The sequence below is a fragment of the Hemiscyllium ocellatum genome, chromosome 6 (genome assembly GCF_020745735.1).
Source record: "Hemiscyllium ocellatum isolate sHemOce1 chromosome 6, sHemOce1.pat.X.cur, whole genome shotgun sequence".
Taxonomy (NCBI): domain Eukaryota; kingdom Metazoa; phylum Chordata; class Chondrichthyes; order Orectolobiformes; family Hemiscylliidae; genus Hemiscyllium; species Hemiscyllium ocellatum.
In genome coordinates, this window is record NC_083406.1 from 72,687,234 (window position 1) to 72,713,760 (window position 26,527).

Sequence of the window (26,527 nt, forward strand, 5' to 3'; positions counted from 1 at the left end):
AGTGGCAAATGGATATTAACCCTGATAAATTAGGTGATGCACTTTGGAAGGAAGATTAAGACACAGGAGTATTCAATGAATGATAGGACATAAGAAACTCAGAGGAACAGGGATCTTGGGGTCTTGTTCACTGATCCCTGAAGATGGCAGGATAGGTTATAGAGTCATAGAGATGCACAGCACAGAAACAGACCCTTCGGACTAACTCATCCATGCTGACCAGATAGCCTAACCTAATCTAGTCCTATTTGCCAGCACTTGGCCCAAATCCCTCTAAACTATTGCAATTCGTGTACCCATCCAAATGCCTTTTAAATATAATTGTATCAGCCTGTAATTCATACTCTTTCCATATGTGCACCACCTTCTGCATGAAAAAAATTGCCCCTTACATTGTGAGGTTCACTTCTTCAGATTTTTACATGCTTGATGCAACTGTAGTACGCCAATTTCTCTGAATAGCCATGAGTTATTTTAGCTAGTACAAGCTTTGGTGGGATCACTTAACACTCTGCAATGCTTGCCGAGCGTGTCAAGTGAGACATCCATGCATCTTCATATTTGTTTTTCTGGATCAAGGGTGACCCCCTCTAAACGCTGCAAAGTGACCATGTCTGGTACGCCCGTTGCTTTTGAGACAGGTGATCAATTTAGCGCCTGCTGGTTCAGAGAGGACACCATTGAATTACAGGCTTTTGTCGCATCTTTAGCAGCTCGACCAGCTCTGGCATTGCTAGCGTTGATGCCTATATTGTCTATGACATGGGCAGCACATTTGATTATGGCCAGTTGCTTGGGGAGGAGGAGATTTTGGGCATAGTGAGTTCTGAAGAAATCTGCATTGTGCCCGTAGCTGGTCATCAGTGTCATTATTTTGAAACATTATTGGCAGACCAGACATGTTAGTAGGTACCTCCATTTTATTCCCACCTGATAGTCCGGCTTGATGTTTCAACCTTGAGCCTTTTCTTTTTACCTCCCCTTTCTCAATTTTTCCTGTTTTTCTCTACTCATATCGTACTCCTCACATTGACTGTTCAGCACCTCCCAAGACTTAGTGTTTTCCTCATGATCACACACATGAAACCCTCTTTGATGTACGCTATTCTCCCAGCTGGCCAGTTTCAATTTATTCATAATTTCCTCAGCAATCTTTCTCCACGTGGATATTAAAGTTTTCCATTTAGTTCCCATATTACGTTTCCAAATTGCCTCCTCTGCTTTTAAACATTTATCTATGTCTCAAGTTACTCCTATCAGCCTAATTTCATTTACCATTTTAAAAAATTTAAGCATCCTGACAGACGTCTGAACCATTCCTCATTTTGGGGGTCAGCCTGACATAACCGATGCAAACGGGTTCTAACACCTGACTTATTCAACATCTGTCTCATTTTTTTAAAAAGTCTCAGCTTCCTAACTTATCTCTATATACTAGTTCAGTGTCCTCAGTCTCCACACCCACTTCAGGGTCCTGACCTTCGCGTGGAGGATTTCCTCTCTTTCTTACTGGTCTAAGGCAGGGTGATTGAGGCAGACAGTAGTTATCCTTTATCTTATGTACTGTGTTCCGGGGCCTCAATTCCTGCTATTAGAGTACTCTAACCTCCGAATTCTACAGGAACTCCAGCCTCCCTTTCCAAGAACTTTTATCTCTGAGGACTCTAACCTTAGAATTCCAGGGGGATTCAAACCTCCCTAGGACAAACTTGTCGGTGTACAAGTGCATAAGTTATCTCAGAAATTCCATCACTACAAAGTCCTGAGGATGACCGAGTCGACTGAGTGATAGGTTAGTGAGAGAGATCAAGGTAAATTCTTACCTAATGGGCCCATCCGTCTCACATTACTATCATGCAAGTGATTACTTACTCAGTCCGCCAAGAAGTTCCATATATATTGGAATCCCATCCTCTTGAGATTCTTCACGCTTGATGCAACTGCAATATACCAATTTCTGTGAACAGCCAAGGTATATTTCAGCAAGTACAAGCTTTTGGAGGATCACTTAAAGCTCTTTGCGATGCTTGCGAGGTTTTCTGAACAAGGGAACTGTCCTTTTTTTATACATCGCTGTCAGTCATACATGCAAGACACAACCCCCTGCCACTCCCCCATAGTCACATGCCACCTAAAAACAATGTAAAGTGATAATTTCTGGGAATAATCTAATGTATGATTAGGTTATTCCTTAAAACTGTGTGAGATTAGATTATTCCTTAAAACAGTAGTTACAGAGTATGATTAGATTGTCACATCCTGCCTGTAAGACAGAACACCACCCACCCTACTCAAACCCGGGGCATCAAATTTCTTACATGTCAGCAGACCAAATTAACCTTTTAACATCTCCAGGTCCCTTTCAAATCTTTCCCCTTTCAGCCTAAACCTATGTCCTTGAGTTCTGGACTCCCCCACCCCAAGGAAAAGACCTTGTCTATTTATCATATCCATGCCCCTCATGATTTTTTAAAACCTCCATAAGGTTACCCCTCAGCCTCTGATGCTCCAGGGAAAACAGCCCCAGTCTATTCAGCCTCTCCCTGTAGCTTAAATCCTCCAACCCTGGCAACATCCTTGTAAATCTTTTCTGAACCCTTTCAAGTTTGACACCATCCTTCTGATAGGAAGGAGACCAGAATTGCATGCAATATTCCAAAAGTAGCCTAACCAATATCCTTACAGCTGCAACATGACCTCCCAACTCCTATACTCAATGTTCTGACCAATAAAGGAAAGCATATCAAACACCTTCACTATCCTATCTATCTGTGACTCCACTTTCAAAGGGCTATGAACCTGAATGCCAAGTTCTCTTTGTTCAGCAACACTCCCCAATAGTTTACCACTAAGTGTATAAGTCCTGCTCTGAAAAGTAACTCTTCACCACCACTCTCTGTCTTCTACCTTCGAACTCGGTTCTGCATCCAAATGGCTAGTTCTCTCTGTATTCATGAGATCTAAACTTGCTAACCAGACTACCATAAGGAACTTTGTCGAACGCTTAGTGAGGTCCATATAGACCACGTCCACACCTCTATCCTCATAAATCCTCTTTGTTACTTCAAATAACTCAATTAAGTTCATGAGACATGGTTTCCCTCACACACAATCATGCTGACTATCCCTAATCAGTCCTTGCCTTTCCAAATACATGGAAATCCGGTCAATCAGGATTTCCTCCAACAACTTGCCCACCATCGATGTCAAGCTCATCAGTCGATAGTTCCCTAGCTTTTCCTTACCACCTTTCTTAAGTTTGCCAACCTCCAGTATTTTGGCACCTCACCTGTGACCGTCGCTGATACATATATCCCAGCAAGGGACACAGCAATCATTTCCCTCGTTTCTCAGAGTTCTAGGGTACACCTGATCCGGTCCTGGGGATTTTTCCACTTAAGCATTTCATGACATCTGTCACCACCTCCTCTGTTAAATGAACATTTTTCAAGATGTCACCATCTATTTCCCCACGTTCTATATCTTCCATGTCCTTCTCCACAGTAAACACTATTGCAAATTACTCATTTAGTATCTCCCCCACCTCTTGCGGCTCCACACAAAGGCTGCCTTGCTGATCTTTGCAAGGCCCTATTCTGTTGAGAGTTTGGTGCTGGAAAAGCACAGCAGGTCAGGTAGCATCCAAGGAGTAGGGGAATCGATGTTTTGGGCAATATTCCTTCATCAGGCAATTTTGGGCCCTATTGTATCCCTAATTACCCTTTTGCCTTTTATTTATAAAATCCATTTGGATTCCCCTTAGCCCTATTTGCCAAAATGCTCTCATGTCTTCTTTTTGCCCTCTAGATTTCCCTCTTAAATATACTCCTACTGCCTTTATACTCTTAGGATTCACTCGATCTCTGCTGTCTGTACCTGATAAATGCCTGCTTCCTTTTTCTTAACCAAAACCTCAATTTCTCATCCAGCATTCCCAACACCTACCAATCTTTCCTTTCACCCGAACAGGAACATCCTTTTCCATCACTGTTTTGAAACTAATAGAATTATGGTCGCTGGCCCAAAGTGCTCCCCCAGTGACACCTCAGTCACCTGCCCTGCTTTATTTCCCAAGAGTAGGACAAGTTTAAACCTTCTCTAGTAGGTACATCCACATACTGAATCAGAAAATTCTCTTGTTCACTTAAGAAATTCCTTTCCATTAAAACCCTTAACGTTATGGCAGTCCCAGTCGGTATTTGGAAAGTTAAAATCCACTACCATAACTACCCTTTTATTCTTACAAATAACGAAAATCTCCTTAAAAATTTGTTTTTCAATTTCCTGCTTACTGTTAGGGAGTCTATAATACTATCCCAATAAGGTGATCATCCATTTCTTATTTCTGAGTTCAACCCAAATAACACCTTAGGGCAGTTACGTAAGCATTCAGGATGCTTGCCTTTATCAATTATGGCATGCATTATAAGAGCAGGGAACTTGCGTTGGAGTTGTATAGAACTTCTATTAGGTCACAGCTGGACTACTGTATGCATTCCTCTGTGCTTCAGGAGCGATGCGATTGCAATGGATGGGGTGCAAAGGAGAATCACCAGGAGCACTTTAGCAATGAAGAAAGAATGCATAGGCTCGGGTTATTTTCTTTGGAGCAGATAATATTGAAGCCGAACCTGATAGAGGTGCATAAGATTGATGTTCAATGACAGAGTGAATAGAAAATAGCTGTTCCCTTTTGCCAAAGAGAGCATAACTTTAAAGTAAAAGGCAGGCAATTTAGATGGAATTTCAGAAGAAGTTTTTTCACCCAGAGTGTAGTGGAATCTGTAATGCACTACCTGAGTGGATAGTTGAGGTGGAAAAACTCTCAAACTTTAAAAAGTACTTACATGAACACTGTCATAACATTCAAGGCTATGGGCCTAGTGTGGGAAAGTGGAATCAGTATGGTTAGAACTTTCGAAAGCTGATTGGAGGCAGATGTTCACAGGTAAAGGGACGGCTGGAAAATGGGAAGCCTTCGGAAATGAGATAACAAGAATTCAGGGAAAGTATATTCCTATCAGGGTGAAAGGGAAGGCTGGTAGGTATAGGGAATGCTGGATGACTAAAGAAATTCAGGGTTTGCTTAAGAAAAAAAGAATGCATATGTCAGGTATAGACAGGATAGATCGAGTGAATCCTTAGAGTATAAAGAAAATAGGAGTATACTTAAGAGGGAAATCAGGAGGGCAAAACAGGGACATGAGATAGCTTTGGCAAATAGTATTAAGGAGAATCCAAAGGGATTTTACAAATATATTAAGGACAAAAGGGTAACTAGGGAGAGAATAGGGCCCCTCGGAGAAGATCAAGGTGGCCTTTGTGTGGAGCCACAGAAAATGGGGGAGATACTAAATGAATATTTTGCATCTGTATTTACTGTGGAAAAAGATATGGAAGATACAGACTGTAGGGAAATAGATGATGACATCTTGCAAAATGTCCAGATTACAGAGGAGGAAGTGCTGGATGTCTTGAAATGGTTAAAGGTGGATAAATCCCCAGGACCTGATCAGGTGTACCCGAGAACTCTGTGGGAAGCTAGAGAAGTGATTGCTGGGCCTCTTGCTGAGATATTTGTATAGTCACAGGTGAGGTGCCAGATGACTGGTGGTTGGCAAACATAGTGCCACTATTTAAGAAGGGTGGTAAGGACAAGCCAGGGAACTATAGACCAGTGAGCCTGACCTTGATGGTGGGCAAGTTGTTGGAGGGAATCCTGAGGGACAGGATGTACATGTGTTTGGAAGGACAAGGACTGATTTGGGATAGTCAACGTAGCTTTGTGCATGGAAAATCATGTCTCACAAACTTGATTGAGTTTATTGATGAGGGCAGAGCAGTAGATGTGATCTATATGGACTTCACTAAGGTATTCAACAAAATTCCACATGGGAGACTGATTAGCAAGGTTAGAACTCATATAATACAGGGTGAACTAGCCATTTGGATCCAGAACTGGCTCAAAGTTAGAAGACAGAGGGTGGTGGTGGAGGGTTGTTTTTCAAACTGGAGGCCTGTGACCAGTGGAGTGCCACAAAGATCGGTGCTGGGCCCTCTACCTTTTGTTATTTACATAAATGATTTGGATGCGAGCATAAGAGGTACAAGTTAGTAAGTTTGCAGATGACACCAAAATTGGAGGTGTAGTGGATATCGAAGAGGGTTACCTCAGATTACATTGGGCCAGATGGGCCAATGGGCTGAGAAGTGGCAGATGGAATTTAATTCAGATAAATGCAAGGTGCTGCATTTTGAGAAAGCAAGTCTTAGCAGGCCTTTACAATTAATGGTAAGGTCCTAGGGAGTGTTGCTGAACAAAGGGACCTTGGAGTGCAGGTTCATAGATCCTTGAAAGTGGAGTTGCAGGTAGATAGGATAGTGAAGAAGGCATTTGGTATGCTTTCCTTTATTGGTCAGAGTATTGAGTACAGGAGTTGGGAGGTCATGTTGTGGCTGTACAGGACATTGGTTGGGCCACTGTTGGAATATTGCATGCAATTTTGGTCTTCCTATGGGAAAGATGTTGTGAAACGTGGAAGGGTTCAGAAAAGATTTACAAGGATGTTGCCAGGGTTGGAGGATTTGAACTACGGGAGAGGCTGAACAGGCTGGGGCTGTTTTCCCTGAAGCGTCGGAGGCTGAGGGGTGACCTAATAGAGGTTTACAAAATTATGAGGAGCATGAATAGGATAAATAGACAAAGTCTTTTCCCTGGTGTTGGGGAGTCCAGAACTAGAGGGCGTAAGTTTAGGGTGAGAGGGGAAAAATATAAAAACAGACCTAAGGGGTAACTTATTCATGCAGAGGGTGGTACGTGTATGGAATGAGCAGCCAGAGGATGTGGTGGAGGTTGGTACAATTGCAACATTTAAGAGGCATTTGGATGGGTATATGAATAGGAAAGGTTTGGAGGGATATGGGCCGGGTGCTGGCAGGTGGGACTAGATTGGGTTGGGATATCTGGTCAGCATGGATGGGTTGCTCCGAAGAGTCTGTTTCCATGTTGTACATCTCTATGACTCTAGTAGTGTATTTTTGGTGGTACAGACTCAATGTTTCAAAGGGCCTCTTCTGTACTGCATGATTCAATGACCGTTGCAAAAATTGCATTCCTATATCCATTGAGAAATTAAATTAGTGTCAGTCTCTGATCTTCACAATCATTCTATTAACTATTATGGGCGGCATGGTGGCACATGGTTAGCACTGCTGCCTCACAGCGCCAGAGACCTGGGTTCATTTCCCACCTCAGGCAACTGTCTGTGTGGAGTTTGCACATTCTCCCCGTGTCTGCGTTGGTTTCCTCCGGGTGCTCTGGTTTCCTCCCACAGTCCAAAAATGTGCAGGTTAGGTGAATTGGCCATGCTAAATTGCCTGTAGTGTTAGGTGAAGGGGGTAAATGTAGGGGAATGGGTCTGGGTGGATTGTTGTTCGGAGGGTCGGTGTGGACTTGTTGGGCCGAAGTGCCTGTTTCCACACTGCAAGTAATCTATTAGTGGCCTTGCCTTCTTTGTAATGGAATATCTTTCTGGTCATCCATGGATTACTAGTTGCTGTGAATGTTTATTTAATTCCTTTTTGTTCCGCTGGTAACAGTAACTAGAAAGCAATCTTGGGGTTTATCTGGACTGCATTCAGACATTTGTTAGGTATGTAGTCTGACTAATTAACCATTTAATAGGAGCGTGTGATTGAACTTTCTCTAAGATGTGATTATAGTTAAAGAAATAATTCATCCTTTGGGTGTGGTACAAGAACATAATTTAACTGAGAATGAAAAATTTAACACTGAAGTTCCTCAACAATACAATAGACAACAAAGAGCTTCTTGAATGCTGAACCAGTCAATGTAAGAATTAAGTACAATCAACACTTGCACTCTGTGGCTTTATGAAATGGATGAAGGAAACTAAATATTACTTTGGTCTTTGCAAGGAAAAAAATAGCAAATTGATGCTTTAAATTGTTTGACCAAGGGTGCTCTGGATATACAACAGGAACCTGTCTGGACTTCAGGTCTGTTCCAGAAGTGATATATCGAGGGTTATTACTGCTCCAGGAGTCATCTCTATGGGTGCTGGTGTATAGCCAGTTTGTGAATTGATATTGCCCGCTGATTTGGTCGCCACCACACGAGTGGCATAGTTGACATGAATATGTTTTGCTGGATCACCTATTTTTGTAGTGGCAGCATAAGAATGTATTTGGAAACAAGTTGGACTGAGCTGTACATCTCTATAAATTGTTGCGGTTGAATTTATTCTGTCTGCAGACATTTGCACTCTAGTACTTCTGCAACTAGTGATAGATTAAATTCTCACTAACAACATTTACAAACATGTTTCTTCTGAAGTTATTTTTAGCAAACAAATTTTATCAATCATTCCAAATATCCACTTTATGGGCGGCACAGTGGTTAGCACTGCTGCCTCACAGCGCCTGAGACCCGGGTTCAATTCCCGACTCAGGCAACTGACTGTGTGGAGTTTGCACGTTCTCCCCGTGTCTGCGTGGGTTTCCTCCGGGTGCTCCGGTTTCCTCCCACAGTCCAAAGATGTGCGGGTCATGTGAATTGGCCATGCTAAATTGCCTGTAGTGTTAGGTAAGGGGTAAATGTAGGGGTTTGGGTGGGTTGCGCTTCGGCGGATCGGTGTGGATTTGTTGGGCCGAAGGGCCTGTTTCCACACTGTAAGTAATCTAATCTAATCTAAAATCTAATCTTTATACAGTACTCAGCAAAATTGCCATTTCTATCTGATTTTGTTTTTGAATTAAGCATAGTAGTTTAAAAATCCTCACCTCTATCTTTGCACACACAAATATGTTGTGACTTTAGTGTATTGCATGCCCCTCAGTGTAATAATTCTTGACAGAGACATTTTATCAAGTAATCACTAAATATTTTAATTACTCAGCTTATTATGTCTGTATTGAGTTCTTGTTCAGATCAATTTGCTGGAGTTCACCAAGTTAATTAAACTTAAGATATAAAGAATCATTAATTATCCCATCCAATGTGCAAAGTTTTTAATAGGTGTTAATGATGAAGTTTGAAATTGCATGTGTGATTTTCTAAGTAAGTTTAATTGTGTTGGTTAATATAATCTTTCAAACCCCTCTCCCAGAATCTGATGTAATCTCCTTGCATGGTAATTAGGGTTTTATCAAATTGAAATCTCAGATTGACATTTGTGCTTTGAAATCAATCTAGAATAATTGTATTTGCAACATATTATGACTTTGTCAAATGAAATGGACCCAGAGATGATCTTTCAATGGCAATTAATGGACAATTGGAATATAGAACCCTGCCCTTCTGATATTTAGAGGTGTACTGTGCATTTGCCGTTAACTGAAAAATAAATTTGCTTATCGAGACGTGAAAGATACATTATGAACTGGAAGATTTTAAAATAGGTATTAAAATGGATGCAAATTTCTTGTAATCAACACAGCTAGATGTTTACTAAAATTGTTCCCCTGTCAGGAAATTAAACTATAACAACAGAAAGTTGTGTGCGGCATGGTGGCACAGTGGTTAGCACTGCTGCCTCACAGTGCCAGCGACCCGGGTTCAATTCACTGACAGTGTGGAGTTTGTACATACTCCCCATGTCTGCGTGCGTTTCCTCCCGGTGCTCCGGTTTCCTCCCACAGTCCGAAATGTGCAGGTTAGTGAATTGGCCATGCTAAATTGCCCGTAGTGTTAGGGGCAGGGGTAAACGTAGGGGAATGGGTCTGGGTGGGTTGCTCTTTGGTGGGTCGGTGTGGACTTGTTGGGCCGAAGGGCCTGTTTCCACACTGTAAGTAATCTAATCTAAAAGTTGTGAGCCTAATGTCTTGGTCTCTGTTAGTGTTTTTATACTCTCGTTGCTTCGTTGTACGGCTCACTCAGAATGAAATATGAAGCATTCATTTTCTTTGTGGGCTATACACACCTGCTAGCAATGCATGTGTTTTTTCCTTCACCAGAGCAAGGAAGTCTTCCACTGCTGATTATTTTTTTCTTCAAGAGGATGTACCTACTGTTGGGAAATAAGGCAGGGCAGGTGACTCAGGTGTCAGAAGGGAAGCACTTTGGGTCCAGCGACCATAATTCTATTAGTTTAAAACAGTGATGGAGAAGGATAGACCAGATCTAAAAGTTGAAGTTCAAAATTGGAGAAAGGCCAAAAGCTGATTGGGGGCAAATGTTCGCAGATAAAGGGACGACTGGAAAATGGGAAGCCTTCAGATGTGAGATAATGAGAGTCAAGAGACGGTGCTGTTAAGGTGAAAAAAAAGGCTGGTAGCTGTAGAGAATGCTGATGACTAAAGAAATTGAGGGTTTGGTTAAGAAAAAGAAGGAAGCATATGTCAGGTATAGACAGGATAGATCGAGTGAATCTTTAGAAGAGTATAAAGAAAGTAGGAGTATACTTAAGAGGGAAATCAGGAGGGCAAAAAGAGAACAGGAGATAGCTTTGGCAAATAGAATTAAGGAGAATCCAAATGATTTTACAAATACATTAAGGACAAAAGGATAACTAGGGAGAAAATAGGGCCCCTCAAAGATCAGCAAGGTAGCTTTTGTGAGGAGTTGCAGGAGATGGGAGAGATATTAAATGAGTATTTTGCATTAGTATTTACTGTGGAAAAGGGCATGGATGATATAGAGTGTAGGGAAATAGATGGTGACGCCTTGAAAAATGTCCATATTATAGGGGAGGAAGTGCTGATGTCTTGAAATGCATAAAAATGGATAAATCCCCAGGTCCCTGGAGCGTCGGAGGCTGAGGATTGACCTTATTGAGGTTTACAAAATTATGAGGGGCATGGTTAGGATAAGTAGACTTTTAAGTCTACTTAAGTCTTTTCCCTGGGGTGCTGGAGTCCAGAACTAGAGGGCATAGGTTTAGGGTGAGAAGGGAAAGATATAAAAGAGAACTACGGGGCAGCTTTTTCACGCAGAGGGTGGTATGTGTATGGAATGAGCTGCCAGAGGATGTATGGAGGCTGGTACAATTGCAACATTTAAGAGGAATTTGGATGGGTATATGAATAGGAAGTGTTTGGAAGGATATAGGGTGCTGGCAGGTGGGACTAGATTGGGTTGGGATATCTAGTCAGCATGGATGGGTTGGACTGAAGGCTCTGTTTCCATGTTGTACATCTCTATGACCTGATCAGATGTAACCTAGAACTCTGTGGGAAACTAGAGAAGTGATTGCTGGGCCTCTTGCTGAGATATTTGTATCATCAATAGTCACAGGTGAGGTGCCGGAAGACTGGAGGTTGGCTAACATGGTGCCATGGTTTAAGAAAAATGGTAAGGACAAGGCAGGGAACTATAGACCAGTGAGCCTGATCTTGGTGGTGAGCAAGTCGTGGACGGAATCCTGAGGGACAGAACATACATGTATTTGGAAAGGCAAGGACTGATTAGGGATAGTCAATATGGCTTTGTGCGTGGGAAATTATGTCTTACAAACTTGATTGAGCTTTTTGAAGAAGTAACAAAGAGGAATGATGACGGCGGAGTAGTCAGTGCGATCTATATGGACACAAGGATTGGTGCTGGGTCCACTACTTTTCATTGTTTACATAAATGATTTGGATGTGAGCATTAGAGGTATAGCTAATAAGTTTGCAGATGACACCAAAATTGGAGGTGTTGTGGACAGTGAAGAAGGTTACCTCCGATTACAAAGGGATCTTGATCAGATGGGCCAATGGGCTGAGAAGTGGCAGATGGAGTTTAATTTAGATAAAAGCAAGGTGCTTCATTTTAGGAAAGCAAATCTTAGCAGGACTTATATACTTAATGGTAAGGTCCTAGGTGGTGTTGCTGAATAAAGAGACCTTGGCATGCAAGTTTATAGCTCCTTGAAAGTGGAGCCGCAGGTAGATAGGATAGTGAAGAAGCTGTTGATATGTTTTCCTTTATTGGCCAGAGTATTGAGTATAGGAGTTGGGAGGTCATGTTGTAGCTGTACAGGGCATTGGTTAGGCCACTTCTGGAATATTGTGTGCAATTTTGGTCTCCTTCCTTTTGGAAAGATGTTGTGAAACTTGAAAGGGTTCAGAAAAGATTTACAAAGATGTTGCCAGGGTTGGAGGATTTGAGCCAAACGGAGAGGTTGAATAGGCTGGGGCTGTTTTCCCTGGACCGTCTGAGGCTGAGGTTTATAAAATCGTGAGTCGCGTGGATGGGATAAATATACCAAGTCTTTTCCCTGGGTGGGGGAGTCCAGAACTAGCGGGCATAGATTTAGGGTGAGAAGGGAAAGATATAAAAGAGACCTAAGGTGTAACTTTTTCATGTAGAGCGTGATACATATATGGAATGAGTTGCCAGGGGAAGTGGTGGAGGTTAGTACAATTACAAAGTTTAAAAGGCATCTAGATATGGGTATATGAATAGGAAGTGTTTGGAGGGATGTGGGTCAGGTGCTGGCAAGGTGGGACTAGATTGGGTTGGAATATTTGGTCGGCATGGAAGTGTTGGACCGAAGGGTCTGTTTCCGTGCTGTATGTCTCTAGGACGCTATAACTAAACCAAAATGTTTTGACACAGATGGTTTCACACTGGCGGGTAAATTTTTATATGCTTATTCCTGTTAGCAGTACGTGGGTATTGTGAAGGTTATTATTACCATTTGTGAATAAATGTACAAACAAAATGCATAGATTTAATACTATAATTGGAGAGATGTTGTAGCAGTCACCTGGAAAAATTCAAGGGACCAAATTGATTTAAAAATTGAGGTCAACAACTGTAAATCTGAGGCTGACCAGTTAAGTTTTAGGATCTGTGTTTGAATCCTGGACTAGATTATTGGACCAAAAGTGCTGCTTCATTGTATATAACAGTTCGTTATAAAATGTGGTTGGCAGTCCCACTTGGATTTTCAGCAGCTTCAACTTTCCATATTTGGACAGTTTAGTGCCAATCCATGTTACTTTTTGCAGAAAGAATGGCCACTGTGAGTTTTAAAATAATCACCTGTGCAGTTAAGGGTTCATACATGAGGATTGAGGAGGTTGCAGGGATTTAAAGATGTGCTGTGCCTGACTAGACAACTGGGAGATAATGAAGATGTCAACTAATCTTTTAGAACACAAAATGCATATCCTTTGCACAAACATACTTTTGAAGTAATTTGCGCTTATGTACATTGCAGTTTTCATTTTATTATCCTTACTTTTCCTGTTACATATTTTTAAAATAGCATTAATATGGATTAACGTTTCTGTATTTAAAGTACAGTGAAAATGTGAGGTAATAGTGTAAGTGTCTTCAGTCGTTATGAGTAACATGAAATTAGATAAGATAAAAAGATGTGAAAGAGCAGGAACACAACATTAAAGCTGAAGGCCATGATCAAAACTTGCACAATTTCATTACACATTTAAATTCTCAGCTCACAGTATCTTAACGTTTTTCATGTTCTTGATGGTATGTGTAGTAAATTCTGTAGATACCAGTGATGGAAACTAACGTTGTCATTTAATAATGAAAGGTAAGTCACAAACGTTGTTCATTCTTTGTGTGCAAAACAAATTAGCTTATTGTTTTTAATTTTGATTTTTGACCTTTCTCTCAGCTCCATCAAATAATTGAATTTGTGCCAGTTTCCTTTTGGGATGTATTCAAAGATATTTATAGCTGTTTCCGATGATTGTATCAGAAGCAGCAACAGCAGTCTTTTTATGCTGTTGTATTACAAACTAACAGCCATAATCACTAATGTGTAGAACAACAATGTTAACTGGCATAATTAAGTACAGTACTTTGAGAACATTTGTGTGCTGAAGTGGCATTTTGTTTTAATGAAATTCTCAAACTTCACAATTACCTCTTAAACTATGATAACTGTTGTTATTTTAGCTTTGTGAGTTCTTTCTGATATTTCTAGGTGATCGGAGGAATATTCCCTATATCTTTCATTCTGTTTTATGTTGTTAACACCAAAATATTTTCAAATAGTATTCTAAAACATTGAATGCTTCTGCGACTGGTAACTAAAAACTTGCAATACAATGCATTGTAGGTTCAGGAAATCTCGTAAGGCCTCTTTCCCATTCTATTTAGGTATTGTATTCGGTTGGTTGGTGACTTATTTGGGGAGTGGTGCTGTTGCCATTCAGAACAAAAGTAGTGGAGGAAACTAGGAAAATCTTGATTTAAGAACGACAATATGGATAAGTTACTTAACACATCAACCATCAGGGCTGAAAGACTATATGACCAATCACATTCCAAGTTGCTGGAGAGAGAAGTGTCATTTGCCAGTCTGGATGATCTTTTGAGTTTTTGGTCGTACCACAGAAATGAGAGATGGTGATGGTTTTGCTGGTGAAGAGAGGGATGGCACAGGGCAGTGTGACACTAGGCACACAGACACATAAGATGGCCGCTGAGCCAGCAGTTGGCTAACTTGACACGTAAGATGGCTGCCAGATCACAATATGGAGAGAAACAGAGTAGATACAGATACTGCCTGAGGCCAGTAGAATGCCAGCTCAATGCACTGTCAACTCAGTTGATTCGTTCAAGGCGGGTGGGGGAAGAGAATACTCATGAGTACCAAACCGTGTCTGTCAAAGTGTCTGGGTCTAGCCAACACCTCTTACAGAAATGCTAACAGCTTGACACAGACTCGATATGAAATGCTAATAGCCAGGGCTGCAGTATTCGCCCTTCTCAGGAAGAGCAATTAGTACCCATTACTACAGCAATGGATTTCCATGCAGACATTGAAAATGACAATGTCCACACTGAAACTGACAACAACCACACGGAAATTAACAAAGGCTGCGCTGGAACTGACAAAGACTGTATCAAAACTATCAACAATTCTGCAATGATTGCCATAACAAACCACATTGCAAAGCCAGTAATCTCATCACCGATCTATTGTATCACAAGATGTATAAGAGTTTCTTGACATGTGCTCCAGTTTCGAGAGAAGACTCGCAGCTGACTACTGTGTTGGTGGTGTCTTTCTCTTCCTGGAGCTCCAGTATTTCCTTGTGCAATAAACACTGTCATTGAACCCCGATTCTGACTTCAAGACAGGTGTTCTTCCCCACAACAATGGTGTTTAGGAAGATAAAGCCATTGTTTAAATTATAGAACATTTCCGAAAAAAGATTTTTTTACTGACATGCCAAACCTCGGCATCTCTTCTCTGTAAGGAAGAATTTTGTTTGTAAATTGCTTTATTTTATGCTGTCCTTTTGCTCTTAAGCATATACTTTACAGATTATCTGTTCTAAAAATAATATAATTTGATCCATAGTTTGAGTTAAGAGGAGAAGTCATATTTCCAATATTTGATCTTGAGATCTAGAATCTTCTATATATTTCATTGTTCTACATTTTATGCACGTTATTGTACAATCTGAAGTAAATTAGTTGGCTGATTGAATTGGTCCTCTAACATCATAAATCTAACCAAGTTAATACAGGGGATTTTTGGATTAATTCTTGCAAGAACATTTATTGCATTGCAGTTGTGTGATAATCCACTTAATCAGGGCTATGAAAAGAAAGTAATTTTTGTGACTGGGACAGGAAGAAACGTAGTTTGCCAGATGCTTTGTTAGAAGGAAATGTTCTTTTAAGGAATACTTGAAAATAAATCTTTAATACAATTAGCATTTTACTAAAGCATTGTTTAATGCTCAGATCCTGAAATTAAATATATTCTTAAGCATGTGATAGGAATTTTTTATAAGTGTTGATGGTCGCTGGATTGGATGTTTGCAGATGTAGTGTATACTGCTTGATGGCACCACATCCACAACATCCATTCCCTTCACAGTCGACACTGAGTAGCAGCAATGTGTACCATCCAAAAGAAGAACTGTGGAAATTCACCAAGGCTCCTTAAATGGTACCTTCTAAACGTATGCCCACTTGCATCTAGGCGGGCAGGAGCAGCAGGTTCATGAGGACGCCACCCCTCTTAAATTCCCCTCCAAGCCACTCACCAATCCAACTCGGAAATAAATCACCATTTCTTCTGTGTCACTCAGTGCAAATCCTGGAATTCCCTCCCTAGAGACATGCAGGTATTCCTACAGCACACAGACTGCAGCGGTTCACAAAGGCAGCTCACCATCACCACCTTGAGGGTAACTAGGGGTGGGCCAGCCACCACGTCCCATGAATGAACAAAAGTAAAATTGTTGAATTACTGCATGCGAATGAAGAACTAGCATTGTTTTTCAATAAACATCTGAAAACCAAAGAGGAACCTAAACCAAAAATTAAAATTAAGACAGATTGTGGAAGCAATGTAAGCAGTATATTGTATTCGGTAGTGACTGGACTTTTTAACATTGTAGTCCTTTCAACTGTAATAGTAATTTTCAGTACTTGGATTATGTGTGAAGTTTCTGAGAATTCACTGATTGCCAGCTTCTCACCTTTTTTTCTGTTAAACATATGATTTGACTTTTCTTAAAATACTTAATTTTACATTGCTCTTTGAATATTGTTTACCACATTGTTACATGTTGCAGTTTTATTTTTTTTAATCCCCTTCTATTTTTACATAGGTCTGGGTAAAACAAAAAGGAAAACCTGTGCAAGAGATGCTTCCCCTACACCAAGTACAGATGCAGAATTCTCATCAAATGGTGGAAGTTCTGACCGTATATACGACTTAAATATTCCAGCATATGTTAAATTTGCATACGTGGCAGAGAGAGATGATGAGCTGTCTCTTGTGAAGGGGTCACGTGTTACTGTTATGGAAAAATGTAGTGATGGTTGGTGGAGAGGCGGCTACAATGGACAGGTTGGTTGGTTTCCATCTAATTATGTGGTGGAAGAAGTTGACGAAGCAACTGCAGATTCACCTAGCTTCTTCAATTCCAGACTTGGAGCAGCAGTGAGTAATGGGCAAACTACAAAAATCCTCCATATTGTGCAGACTCTTTACCCATTCAGCTCTGTCACAGAGGAAGAACTAAATTTTGAAAAGGGAGAAATTATGGATGTCATTGAGAAACCAGAGAATGATCCAGAATGGTGGAAGTGTCAAAATTCTAAAGGGCAAATTGGCCTTGTTCCGAAAAACTATGTAGTTATCTTAAATGACGGACCTGCTGTGAGCAGTTCACATGCACCTCAAATAAGCTATACTGGCCCATCTTCAACAGGAAAGTTTGCTGGAAAAGGGTGGTACTATGGTAGTGTAACAAGACACCAGGCTGAAATGGTTCTCAATGAAAGAGGAATTGATGGTGACTTTCTTGTCCGAGATAGTGAATCATCGGTAAGTAACATATTGCACCTAGTCAGCAATGTTAAATTTTGGCATAGCTTTTACCATTGCAAAGGAATAACTTAATAGTATATTGAAACTGAGATGATTAATGGGAGATGCATATAAGTGAAGACATTTATAGATAATAAATGGATACTAAAATTGCTTGTGCTAATCGCTACTGTTTATTCATTCAAAAAAAGTCAGTGTCAAATATAGTATTTTATCAAACACTCTGCTCTGTCGTTTTGGTGATTGTCAGTTTGGCTAAAAAGAATCATTTCATAAATTGTACTATTTTAACAAATTTAATTGTCTAGTTTTCAAATTATCCTTTGCATAAACTTTCTTTTAATGCTTGTTGATTGGTAATGTTTCGGCTATCATTTTTGCAGATACAAAATGAGTTCCCTTTGACATTGTTCCAATTTTACATTGACATTCCATATTTTATTACTGTCCTATTATAACTCCTCAAACATTGAAAGCTACGTAATTGGAATTTATGGGTTTTCTATGTACGCACCCATTATGTATCACTAACTCAAATTTTTGCAATGATCAAATCCTAAGTGCACATACAGAAATATCTTCTAGAAGTGGCTATTACGTATATTAATATAATAAGGCATAGGGTGATCATTTCCAACTTCCTTGAAATATGTTCGTGGTTTGTTGTAGATTTGCATGATGAACCCAGATTTCGCTTTTTCCTGTATTGTCTTGGCTTCATCCCATCAGACTTACACTATTATTTGCATGATCTTCATACTTTGGTTATTTGAACTGCACACAAATGAATCATATACCAAAGCTGCACTTCCAGTGTGAATACGGATCCCTTTCCTGATATAATTTCTTTATTTTAAATTTAAAACTTTGTATGCTTTTAAAAGTTATTATTCAGCCAGTATCTGCCAAGAGATGGCACTGTGTAACAGTTTGTATGCAAGTTCCAGTACTATTTTACTTCCCCTCACTAAAATGTAGCATGTTTTTTTAAATATGCATTTTACCATATTACTTACTTAAAATGTTTTTCTCCCAGAAAAAAGAATGTTGAGTTTTGCCTTAAGGAACGCTGTCCAGGGAATAAAATGTTTGCACCTTCATAAGAAATCACGTTGTGTTGCTTTTGTTAGTAATTTCCTTTTATTCATTTTTTAAGCAAATATTGGCTCTACTTTCTCCTCCATCTTTGGATGTACTTTTCCACTTGTTGCCATGAAAACTTAAATTAACTGGCCTTTTCCCAGTTTCTTGATGTGATACAGCATCAGAAGGAGCACACTCAGTCCATTCTTTTAGAAGCTATTTGAAAGAGTTATTTAGTTAGTACCATATCTCTGCACTTCGTATTAGCCGCAATAAATATTCCCCATCGAAAAAGTTGCAATTTTGAAGAAATAAATGAGATTTGCTCTTCCAGATTTACTCAGAGTTTGAATCTGTGAGTCACAGCAATTCACCCCTCTCCTCTTTGCATTCACTGTAGAAGATTTGTAGAATCACTGTAGAAGAACAATATCACTGTAGAAGAACAATATTGCTGTTGTTCCTTGGCTTTGTTCTTTATTATGCTGAGGCTTTTCAGGCTACATTTAAGGCCTTGTAGTTTAAGTAGGCACCACAGATAGCAAAACTCATGTACGTGTACCTATGCTTTTGAGATTACATCTGTTATTTGTACCTATAGATCTAATTAATTCTGACTTGGAAGCAGCTCCATTAAAATAATTAATTTCCTATTTCAGTACCTAAATAAATTTAAGCCCATTTGGAACTGAACTCAGTTAACTGTTATGCAAAAACTGCTTTGTGCATTTGACAAATCTGTTTGTTGCTCTTTGCTTCCTCAATTCTTTTATGTGTAATAAACTTTTGCTACTGGATTTCAGGGAAGAGATAATAGATTGAGAGCATAAATTAAGATTTAGGAAATCCCAAGGTTTGACTAAGGAGCAGCATTCACAATATATCCTTAATAATACCTAACAAATGCAGAGGTTTCCATTTCAAGTTAATAGGAAGTTTTAGTTTTTTGATTGCATATTTGCTTTCACTAGTGGTGACAATAAAATCTCATTCTGTACCAGTTTATCAACTGGAAGAAGAAACGGCAAATGTTTTTTAATGGTGAGAGACTAGGAAATGTGCTGGGAACATCACTGAATTACTTGGATGTCTGTGTTCTCAAGTCACTTAACATTAAATTGCAGGTACAGCAACAATTAAGTCCAATGGTATGTTGACCTTTATTCCAATAAGATTTGAGAATGTGGTTGAAGATTTCTTATTGCAATTGTATAGAACCTTGCTCGGACCACATGCAATTTTGGTCTACTTTCCTATGGAAAAGTGTACTTGTTATAGTAAGAGTGCAGTGAAAGTTCACTCACCTAATTTCTGGGATGAAGGGATTTTCCTGCAAGGGACGGTTAAGTAGACTATGCCTTTTCTCAATGGAGCTTAGAAGAACGTGAGATGGTCTCATTAAAACATGCACAATTCTTGCAGGATCAATCAGGTTAATGCAGGAACTGTGTTTCTCCTGGCTAGCAAGGTCTAAAACTAGAGGACAAAGTTTCACAATAAGGGTGCTGGCCATTATGGGCGGCACGATGGCACAGTGGTTAGCACTGCTGCCTCACAGCGCCAGAGACCTGTGTTCAATTCCCGTCTCAGGCGACTGACTGTGTGGAGTTTGCACGTTCTCCCCGTGTCTGCGTGGGTTTCCTCCGGGTGCTCCGGTTTCCTCCCACAGTCCAAAGATGTGCGGGTCAGGTGAATTGGCCATGCTAAATTGCCCGTAGTCTTAGGTAAGAGGTAAATGTAGGGGTATGGGTGGGTTGCGCTTCGGCGGGTCGGTGTGGACTTGTTGGGCCGAAGGGCCTGTTTCCACACTGTAAGTAATCTAATTTAATTTGGATGAGGAAGAATTTCTTCACTCAGTGTGAATATTTGGAATGCTTTGCCCCAGAAGATTTTGGAGGCTCTGTGGTTGAGTATGGACAAGATGTTCCTTTCTGAAATGGTTGGATTTCTACTTTTTAAAAAAAATCAATGGATATGGGAAGAATGTGGCAGAATTCTGTCGATGTAGAAAGATCAGTTGTGATCTCGTTGAACGGTGGGTAGGCTTGAAGTACTGAATGTACTCATTCTCCTATTTCTTACATTTTCCCAGTCTGCTAAACAGCTTAACTCTATAAAATCATTCGAACATCAATAATGACTGTTCTATGTCTCTTCCTAAATTGCATTTTATTCTTGTTGCCAACAATTTCCACACAAGATTTAGAAATTGAAATAAGCTTTCCCCTCCATTGAATAGGATTGTGGCTTATCTTCCACCTGACATTCACTTTCCTTTTGTCCTTTGATTACATAAACTGCTACACTTTCCATAAAAATCCTGCTATGATGATATTAAGCCTTTCTGTCATTCGTAGAGAAGAAAGCTTGGATATGGACAAAAAATCTATCGAATGATTTGATTAAGGAAATATTTTCCATCAAAGTAAATAACATCACACTTTTCTGCATTATTTTCCATGTTCTTACTTGCTCAATTAACCTAAAAGTGTTCCTTTGCAGTCTCCTGGAGTCCTCAGATTAATTTATCCACGTAACTTTGTATTGTCAGCACACTTGTAAAGATTAAACTGCTAACCTTCCCTCAATTCGTGTACCTGAGTTTGCACACAGTAAGCACTTACTTGGCATGTATAATGTTTTTTGAAAATCCAAATACACTGCTGTATCAACTGGCTCTCCATTATCTGACCTCCTGGTAACAACTCAAGAAAGATCTCCACAGTAGATTTTCCATTTCTTAAATCCATATTGACTTTGCTTAATCACATGATAGTTTTCTAAATGCACATTAATGATAAATTATACTATCTTCCATACTACTGATAACAGGTTAGCTAGCCTAATGTTCTTTGTTTTCTTTGTTCATTGTTGAATAGCAGTGTTGTGTTTCCTTCCTTGAAATTCACTATGATTATTTGAAAATCTAAGAAGATCCAAATGATCAGAATCAATGCTTCCAGCAGCTTTGTAATACTCTAAAATCCTCAAATATAGACCCTCAGTACTGGAAAATCTAGTTCCATTTATCCAGTACCATAAATTCCCCAGTCTCGCTAGAGCCGCCTTAACTATTTTTAAACTGTCTGTTGTGTTTTCTACTGTGAAGACAAATGCAAAGTTATAATTTTTCCTGTCTGCCTTTAAGGGATCCATGCTTACTTTTTGGAATCTCTCTTTCTTCTACATACATAAAGCTTTTACAGTCTGCTTTTATATGTCTACCACGTTTACTGTCATATTCTGTTCTTTTGTCTATTTATTAGTTGCCCATTGCTGAATGCTAAAACCCTCTCAATCTTTAGGTTTCCCTTTTGACAACATTATACCTCTTTAACTTGTTAACCCCGACTGGACCACATTTCTAGTTGAGTTGTTCTTCAAGGGAATTCTATTTTGTAAATTCCGAGGATTTTGGATAAACTTGCATGTACAAATATTATTTGAAACTTTTAACTTTGGATTACTTGTTTGTGAAAATTGTTTAGGAATGCTTCTTTTGAACACCATGCAATGCCTATTAAGTTAAAGGATCGCCTTTTTGTGACTCGGTCAAGCTATATGAATTGTGTTACTAGAATTAAATTCAAGCCTTTGTCACCAGATTGAGATTTTTAATCAAAACTTCACTTTAAAGGCTCATGAAGTAGCAAGTTTTGTTGGGGAAAGCATGGGTTTCCCTCTGAGCTGGATTTTAAATGATGGATTTCTCTGGAAATATCTACTTGCATGGATAGTTTATGACCATTCAAAGTAACTTATGGTTCAGAATGTGAATATTGCTGAAAAAAGACGTTTTGTGGAGGCTTTTCTGTCTTGCAGTCACCATGGCATTTGTAAGGAGACAAATGTAAATGGAGAGAATCCTCATTGATTGCCAAGTGGATTATAAATTTACATGGAATACACCAGATGGTAGTTTTTTAATCATTCACTAGCCTGGGCCAGCAACAATGCCCTTGAGAATGTATTGGTGAGCTGCCTTCTTGTGCCCCTTCAGTACATTTGCTGTAGGTAGACCCATAATGCTGTTAGAAAGGGAGTTCCAGATTCTTCATCCAATAACATTGAAGCAATGGAAATATATTTCCAATTCTGAATGGTGAGATGATTGGAGGGGAACTCTCTGGTGGCGGTATTCCTATGTGTCGTCTTCTCTTGGCCTTCTAGATAGTAATAATCATGGGTTTGAAAGGTGCTGACGAATGAGCCTTGGTGAATTTCTGCAGTGTGTTTTTTAGATGTTACACACTGCTGCTACTGAACATCAGTGATAGGAGGAGTGGATTTGGTGCCAGTCAACCAGCCTGCTTTGTCCAAGAGGGTGACTGACAATAAATTAAAACAAAGCTTGGAAGTTATTCTGTACATTGGAAATATGCAAGGGTTAGGAAGTTAGGTGTTATTCCATCACAGAGATGTTCCTCAGGGAAACAAACATAGATGTTTGTAAGAGCTGAGCCTGAAGGGAATCCTATGCCAACCACATCTATGTGGGTATACATGGTGTTGTTAAAATAAACTCAACTGCTCAAGTTGCTGAGTTCATGCCTTCAATGAATACTGCTTCACACAGTGATAGCAAATCTAGATCACCATGATATTGTACTGCAGTGCAAGTATCTATGGTTTCCCCAAGGTCTACCTTGGTGAATAGCTAGAAATGTCAAATGAGCACATGAACACAGCATTGTTATTGATATGCTGGTCCTAAATGGTCTTCAGAAGGATGAAAGAATTCTTCACCATGTATGTAGAAAGCTTGTTCAAAATCGATTACAACAAATGGTCCAACCACTTGGCCAGTTTGTGTGCAAAATCTGTCATCAATTAGATGGGATGCAAAGGGACATTACTTTTGTGTGTCCAGGGGAACCTGTACCTAGCCCACTTTTTAACAAGGCTTTCCGTTTAAACTGGGTAACAGATTCAATGAGCATGAATTTGGACCCATCACAAAGGAAGCATGCACTTTCTTGGAATAGTCACACCAATTAAGGATGAATATTCCCATCCTTTTGCTGAGGTCACAGATGTGAGAGATTGAGTTGACCATGAGATCTCAATATGGCTGGGTATTTGCACTGTACATAAAACACTGGACAGGTAATTTGAAATCCTGCAATATACATGCACTAGACTAGCTAGTACACTTTTAAGTATTCAATATCTTCATTGTTTGTTGGTGTTTGGTGATAAAGTCAATGTTAAAGGAGTTCAAATTCAGAAAGTACTTCTTCCTGTTTGACATGCTAACCAATATTGACACAATGTGCAAAACAAAACTTTGGTCAGACAGTTCAGGCCCTCGGCTGCCACTTTTGATCCTGAAAAGCACCTGGTCGACCTCAGCTTACACCTGAAAGGAAAGTATCTCAAAAACATGGAGAACAAGTGAAGTGAGCTCTTTCACTCTGCTACTATGCAGGAGCAATATGAGTCATGTTCATCACTAGCAGAATGTTGCTGTCAAGTCAGTAAGGTTCTACGAATCACACAAGTGTGTAATGTGGTATATGGATTTCACTGTTGGTGTGATGATAAGTATGTAAGATGTATATCATAAAGACTTCTAGATTATATTAAACTTACCTTCAACTGTAAGGTAAGTTACTGAGCACACCTAATGAGCCCATGATTGTAAAAATCAAAACAGTCCAACATTAAATATGGTGCTGAGATTGGACAATATTTGCTAAATAATCCTGAGTAATAATTATGTTCACCACCAATTTAAAATATCACTTGGACTAGCAATGTGGTGCACTTGCACTCATGGAAGCCATATAAATCGATACACCTGAATGCTGTTCTTTGCTGAGAGAATATTTAGTCATATTACAAATGTTTTAACTTAACATAAATGACCACAATTCTCTGGTTCATTCTTCAGGGCAATACCTTGATCAATTATGGACAACCTGTCTAATTCAAATGAAGCTTGATAGTGAATTATCAGTCATTATCTATTGGTGTGTTTATCATGGCAATTAGATTGCACGCACCAAACAATCAGGGTGCTGTTCTATTACAGTACAAAGAATTATTTTCATTGGTATTCTGGGACTATTCTGACTAGTAAAAAGCTTTGACAAAATGTCTTTTCTCAGCAATACAATTCAATATCTTAAATGTGTTCTTAGTTACAATTTCTAAAGTACAGTGTACAATATTTGCTTGACTTCTGAATTTTGACTTTCAAACCTTATCTCTGACAGTTACAACCTGGCTTGATCAGCTTCCCAAATGTATACATTTACAAACATGCAAAAATAATTTCTGAGATGTCTGAACTTTTGAGTTAACAGTGTACTGAACCAAATAAGACTTTTATTAAGAGCTCATGCTCTGAAAAGGTGCAAAGTTTAGCACAATTTACACTGATGCCAAGGGCTTATAATTATTAAATTAGCTTGTAATTGTTACATAATATTGATCCTACATGCAATGAAGATTAATTTCTATTGAGTAAATAACTGCGATGGAACTGAATATTGCATATAACGGACCAGCAATGTACTGTCCATTTTGTATCTCCACGCGACAGAGATTTCTATGTAATTGTATATGAATTTATCAGGTTTTAATAGTGTAACTGTGATGCAAAGAATTGAGCTTTTTACTGAAATAAATATTTTAAGATTGTTCCTATTATCAATATATTTATAGTCAATTATTTTTCTTTCAGCCTAGTGACCTCTCAATATCACTGAAAGCATCAGGGAAGAACAAACATTTCAAGGTTCAACTAGTAGATGGAGTGTACTGTATTGGGCAACGTCGATTTAACACCATGGATGAATTGGTAGAACACTACAAAAAGGCACCTATCTTCACAAGTGAACATGGAGAGAAGTTGTATTTAATCAAACCCTTGCAGTGATGCAGGCTATAGACCTGGAAATGACCAGGTTTGATGAGGAGAAAAGCCTTAGATCTGAACAATAATGCAGAGCAAAAATGTTAAGGGAACCTGATAATTTCTTCATTCTCTACAGATTTGTTGCTCTGTTGTGTGTCTTTAATTATTTTTCCCCTTTATATTTTGTCTTGTTATTTTTGTTCTTTTGCCTGTCTGTCTTTTATTACATTTGCATTGCCTTCTGAAGATTAGGTTGAACCTTTTTCTCAGTGATCACTTTAGCACTTGCTTGGGCTAGAACTTCCCCGATGTACATTTAATTAGCTAGAAGTTATGGATGATTGGGGGATTTTGTCCTTGAAAATGCAGTGTTAATTATTCCAGTTAAAATACTCACTAATTATTTTCCTTTTGACAAAGACATTGGGCACAGTTTAAATGCACTGAAGCTACAGCTAATTAAGAGAAAAGTAGATATAACAAATGTGGCAGTAAGAGTTTTGCTTACCAAGTAGTTGAGGAGATTTCCTAGAATCTAGAAGTACTCTAAACTGTATTCTGATATATAAACTTTTTTAAATTTTATGCAAAGAGTACACTAATGGAACTGCTAACACTTAATTTAGTAGACTGCCATGATAAAATTGTAGAAATAACAGTATAGCAAATTTTGATCTGTAATTTGCAGCTAATGGAGAATACACACTTTTTGGATCAATGGAAATCAGGTGTCCGTAATGTGAGGTTGAATGTTTGGCAATGTTACCTGTGCAGACAGCTCTGACACTCTCATGCTTGTTTCTTGCGCCCTTATGCTTGTTTCAAGTAAACAATAAATATTTAATTCTCACCATAATATGTAGCAGGTCATTGACACTAATAATTGAGGTTAATAAAACTGATAATTTTGGGGTTACTGGCATTAAACGTGTAATTTGTGAATTTTTCTACACACTATATTTACACAACATGAACTTATTGAGTGCTCTTTAATGTACTGAAAAATGCTGGTTAGCTAGATAAAAGTATTATCGTTAAATGAGTTAATGTCGATTTTATGATGACAAAACTTGTTTTAATAATGCAGTTGTGTAGTTGCACACACAATATGCATTTTTGTACTGACTGACTATGTAAAGTTGCTTATTTTCTTTGTCTAATGGTCAGCCTATTGTGAAGTATGTTAAACAAACTGCAGTTCATAGTTTCCACTTGAGGTTGTGTTTTTATTGTTGCTTTTAAAATTTGTAATAAGGACCCAGTATATTGATTTCAAGCATCACAAGCCAGCTGAAGAGATTGGACC

At 39.1% G+C, this 26,527-nt stretch overlaps 1 protein-coding gene across 1 annotated transcript in view; it reads left to right on the top strand.

Moving 5' to 3' along the window:
* Positions 1-26,143, top strand: part of LOC132816747 (cytoplasmic protein NCK2) — an 85,314-nt gene extending 59,171 nt beyond the window's left edge. Inside the window, exons 3-4 of the mRNA XM_060826656.1 lie at positions 16,552-17,273; positions 25,048-26,143. Of these exons, the coding sequence (XP_060682639.1) occupies positions 16,552-17,273; positions 25,048-25,242 (917 nt within the window). The 3' untranslated portion in view covers positions 25,243-26,143. The remainder of the gene's footprint in view (positions 1-16,551; positions 17,274-25,047) is intronic.
* The last annotated feature ends 384 nt before the right edge of the window (positions 26,144-26,527 follow it).